This window comes from Diaphorina citri, unplaced genomic scaffold, assembly GCF_000475195.1.
Source record: "Diaphorina citri unplaced genomic scaffold, Diaci psyllid genome assembly version 1.1 scaffold1408, whole genome shotgun sequence".
NCBI lineage: Eukaryota > Metazoa > Arthropoda > Insecta > Hemiptera > Psyllidae > Diaphorina > Diaphorina citri.
The window spans coordinates 100,352-105,678 of record NW_007378834.1 but is presented as its reverse complement, the minus strand read 5'-3'; the positions used below and the strand labels follow the sequence as shown (position 1 = coordinate 105,678).

Sequence of the window (5,327 nt, the reverse complement as noted above, 5' to 3'; positions counted from 1 at the left end):
TTTTATTATTAAATATATGATGGATCAAGGAGATAGTCAATAGCGTTGTGAGAAATTTTCCTATTATTATTTTTCGTTCTTTTTAGCGCATTAATAAATTATACATGTATGGATTTAACTTAGTATTTAGTATATTATCAGTATTAGTATTTGGATCATTAGTCCAGTATATCGATCTACCAATAACCTTACACTTTAGCGAGGATGGAGGGACACCGTACTGTAGTATTATATCCATCCTTTGTTATCCTTAAGTCTACACTTGTTGTAAATAATAATTTTTGTCTTGTGTGGTGATCTGCGATCTAGTTAATTAAGTACAAGACCTAACAGCCATAACGCTTTACGGCCGGCGGAAGTGAAAAGTTACACGTTGGTTATGTGTTGGTACAACATATATATTAACATATCCATATTACATTACTTTTTTGTGCCTACATCACACACCTGTGTAAAAAAAAAAAAAAAAAAAAAAAAAACGAGCATTTTAAAAGGGTTGTCCTCGTTGACTTGAAACTCTTCTTCCTTTCAATACTGTGTAGTTGTGACGTCATAAGTATTGTGACGTCAAATGTCACATTACACATATACCTATATGTATACCGAAAAACTCAAACGTCGAGGATATTATGTGACCATCCCAACTATCCTAGCAAAAAAAAAAAAAAAAAAAAAAACGAGCATTTTAAAAGGGTTGTCCTCTTTGACTTGTAACTCTTCTTCATTTCAATACTGTGTAGTTATGACGTCATAAGTATTGTGACGTCAAATGTCATATTACACATATACCCATGTATACCGAAAAACTCAAACGATGAGGATTTTATGTAAGAAACAATGAAACTCTTGAAACTTAATGGAGACAGAGACAGAGACTCGAGATCTCGAGAAAGGAGAGGAGGAGGAGAAGAAGGAAGAGGGAAAGAAATAAGAAGAGGGAGAAATATAAGTGGAAAAGGGAAGAGAGAGAGAAAAAGAGGAAGAGATAGAAAAAGCAGGGGTTGAAGAGAGAGAGATGTTCATATCTTTTTCTCTTTCCTCTACCTCTCTTAATATGGTCCTGCCTTTCTGTCTCACATTCTCTCTCTCTCTCACACACACACCCTCTATCTCTTTCTTTCTCTCCCTCCTCTTTCTCTTTTCTCTCTCTCTCTCTCTCTCTCTTTTCTTCCTCTCACCCACTAGTACTTGACTTCCGCTCTCTCTCCCCTAATCTTCCCTCCTGTTCTTCTCCTCTCCTCTCTCTCTCTCTCTCTCTCTCTCTCTCTCTCTCTCTCTCTTTCTCTTTTCTCGCATGTTGTCCTATCTTCATTAAATATTCTCTCTTTTTTTTCTGCAAAGGTCTGCAGGATTTTCACTCTAGGAAGAAAGAGAAAGGGAGAGTGATTAAGTGAGAGGGGTGTTTTCAGGGATTTTTTTTTAGGGAAGTGGAAAAAAAGAAGGGATTTTAAGGAGTGAATAAATTCTATGGGGGGGGGACAAAGAAAAGAAAATACTTTAAGGAGTGATTTTAAAGTAACTAGAAACACTAGTAAAGTGTCAGAAAGGAGGGGGTTTTAAGGAGTAATTTTAAATAAACTGTATAACTACTATATGTAGAACCATAGATATTAGACCCTCAAGTACTAGAAAGGAAGAACAAGTACTAGAAAGGAAGAACAACAATTTTAAGGAGTCATTTCAAATGACAGTGGAACACTTTTGTACAAGAAATAAAGAGAAGAGCGATTTTAAGGAACTAATTTTAAATGAACCGGGTACAATCTACAAGCGGGGCTGAATTTCACCGAAGGGAAATTTAAGGAAGGGACAAAGGGGGATATTTTACGTGAAGGGAAAGAAAGGGATTTTTAAGAAGAGGGACGTGTCAACCTCCGACATTTATTAATGATTGATATGAACCCATCATTATCATTAGTGTCAGTTTTGATGCTTCTTTAGGGCGAGGGATTTTTTCATTGGTAGTGGGAGATAACTTAGTTAATAGATAGATAGGGAAGGGATTTTTTCTTTTCAATCTTTTTTTTAACTGAATAGAGATGGAGAAGGACAGGATAGGAGAAAGCCAGCCGTTCCGAGAACGAACATTATCCCATCAGGATAAAATCCGCCCCAGGCGGGAATCGAACCCGCGGCGCCTAGCGCTTACAAGGCAGACGCACTACCAACTAAGCTAACTAGGCTGGCGAAAGATATTTTTGATGAAACTATTGTGTCGGATGATGTCACCAATCAGCTTTATTCTTCGGGATTCAATGGTTTGTATTCTCGATTTATGTTTTCTGTTCACGAAGCTCTCTCTCTTCCTCCCTCTCTCTCTCTCTCTCTCTCTCTCTCTCCCTCTCTCTCTCTCCCTCTCTCCCTCCCTCTCTCTCCCTCCTTCCCTTTCTCTCCCCTTTCTTTCTCTTTCTAACCATCTCCATCTCTCTTCTTCAATTTCATATCCTTCTTCTTTAATAATTAGCGGAAGATCGCCCGATATTTTCCCGACTGTTCTGCATTAATATAGTTTTCCTCTTGGTTTTAGGTTTAGACTCTTTAGAGCTAGACACAGATGCAGATGTGTAATAGCTGTGTTTCTGTGTCCACACACTACATCGTTTTTTTCCATTACATTATACATTATACCTATACCAATTTGTACAACATGGTTTGTATTGTTGCACATTGAAATGCAGGCCGGCATTACATTGAAATGCAGGCCGGCATTTCAATAAAAATCCAACAATAATAATTATTGTAGGTATAGTGTGTGTTTGTTTAATAATAAATGTTGTTCACATCTGAATTCCTATTGTTTCCTATATGATATAATTGTCATGCATAGGAGGTAGGAGCGATTTCACATTCCAAACACTTGTTCGTCTTTCCTATCTCCTCTTCTCCTCCTCCTTGTTCTCCTCCTCCTCTTCTTCTTCTTCTTCTTCTTCTTCTATTTTGTCATATTGCACTTATGATTTATGTTCTCTGGTCACGTTCTTTGACGCTTCTCTCTCCCCTCCCTCCCTCTCTCTCTCCCTCCCTCCCAAATATATTACTGCGTGTTAATTTGTGTGTGTTTTTGAGTCAATATTTCTGATGTTGTGATTAACTATTTAAGATGTTTTCTGAAGGTGTTGTTTTTGTTGTTCACATTTTCACTATAATTTTGTTAAAGATATCATTTTCTATTGTTCTCTTGTTTATCTTCTTATTTTCTTCTTCTTTTTCTAATTTCTATTTCGGATTCTTCGTATTGATCTTACTGCTACATGTGTTAATTGTAACTAAGTTGTTTTTGTCAATAGGTCTGAGTACATTTTTTGTCAATAGGTGTGAGTACATTTTTTGTCAATAGCTCTGAGTACATTTCTTGTCAATAGATCTGAGTACGTACATTTTTTTACTTTTTGTCAATAGGTGTCGTTAGATTATTTGTATAAGTGGTGATAACTGATAATTGAGATAATGTAGTTGAGTAGTTTGTGTTCTGGTCAATGTTCTGCATATTAACATAAGTTGTTTTTGACATGAAGTAGAATTGTTGCTTTTTCCTCCTCCTCCTCTTCATCTTCTAATATTCTTTCATCTTCCTTTTAGTTTAAGAGGTATTCTCCTTCTAATTTTTCATATTGTCGTCATCATCATTGTCTAAAGGCTGGGCCTTGTCGGTGTCTTCTCTTCTCTGTAGCCACTCTTCTCTGTCCATCGCCACGTTTTTCAACTCGCCATATGATCTGCATCCCATGCTCTCCATGATGTCCTGGAAGTATTCTTTCCTTGGTCTACCCCTCGGTCTCCTGCCAACTTCTCTTTCAAAGATATTATTATTTTGGTCACTGCACTCGCCTTGCACGCGGGAGACCCGGGTTCGATTCCCGGCGGGGTCAAGAAATTTGTATCATGCAGATAATTGATTCCATGACTGGCTGTTGCGAGGCCCACTCAGCCTCGTGAGGAAAATGAGTAGCTATGACATATAAATGCGCATAGCGACCGGTGCCAGCGTGGTAGGTAAACATTGGATGATAGGATTATTGAGATATTGGGAAAAAATCCTACAATGCTGCAGTGAGCACCAAAGTTGTGACATAATAACACAAAGAAATTGCATTTACATTTACATACCTACATATAACTGCTTGGTAAAGGTCTTTAGTGACGGGGGGTTTTACTTTCGATTCGGCGACAAGCTATCCGCCTCCGCTCAACCTCACCCCCAGCCTGAGTAGGACGAAGAAAAGTTATAGCAGCACACGAGAGCACAAATGGTCCCCCATCCAAGAAACAGCTATGGGCAAGGTTGTTTAACTTCAGAGATCTATCGGGAAGCCGATGTTGATCAATCATAATGTAGAGTTTGTAGGGTTTAGACAAACTTCTATATCTGCTCAACTTTGGACACAGACTGTTTTCAGGTCGGAAAATTGGCTTTCTCCTCTGCTTGACACTTGCTACAGATTTTGCCTCCGGTTATCATGCACTAGACATTCAATTAGAACTCTTTCTTCATCGATTAATTACCAATCTCTTTCATCGATTAACGTTCACTCTAAGATTAGTCAAGCAAAGAATAATGATGGGGCATGAAGCAAGAAGTGTCAAATCTGAAATGCGAATCGCTTTCATGAAACCGTATAAAATAATAATAATAATAATAATAATAATAATAACCATTTAAATTTTATTCAATGTTAATCTTTAGCATCTTGTACGTACGTAGTTCCGTACCGATTTGTTTCTCTGTCTTGCACATTGCCTACACAAATAATTACGGCATTCATACAAAAAGTTACCGAAGTACCACCAGCCAGCCTAGACTGCTTCGTCTACCTTGTAAGCGCCATAGGCGGTTCTTGCCTAAATTTTTGGGGGGGCTTGATTTTGAAGGTACACCTTCAAAATTTTGATTTAGCTTTATGTAAAAAAAATCTGGTGTGAACATCACACGACTTTCCTTATCCTATTGAATGATGCTTTATTTGAGTATTATTTTACCCTAACTTTTACCATATCTCTAACCGTTTAGTCGGTATAGCTGAAAACCGCCAAAAAACGATCGAAATCCGTCCAAGAGCCTCTAACCGTTTAGTCGGTATAGCTGAAAACCGCCAAAAAACGGTCGAAATCCGTCCAAAAGCGGTCAAAATACCGCCAAGCGCAGCACCTATCTTAACTAAACGTTTTCTGTTGCATCCTTGTTACATTTGTGAACTACATACCAAATTTCAAGTCTCTAGTTCATACCGTTCCCGAGATATTGTTAAACTAGACCGAAAACCGCCAAAAAGCGGTAAAATGCCGCCAACCAATGCACCGATCTTAACCAAAAGTTTCGTGTCGCATCC

General features: G+C 38.1%; 1 protein-coding gene across 1 annotated transcript in view; it reads left to right on the top strand.

Moving 5' to 3' along the window:
• Positions 1–2,249: 2,249 nt before the first annotated feature.
• LOC113470128 (cAMP-dependent protein kinase type I regulatory subunit-like) overlaps positions 2,250–5,327 on the top strand; it is a 5,920-nt gene continuing 2,842 nt past the window's right edge. Inside the window, exon 1 of the mRNA XM_026828335.1 lies at positions 2,250–2,258. Coding sequence (XP_026684136.1) covers positions 2,256–2,258 — 3 coding nt within the window. The 5' untranslated portion in view covers positions 2,250–2,255. The remainder of the gene's footprint in view (positions 2,259–5,327) is intronic.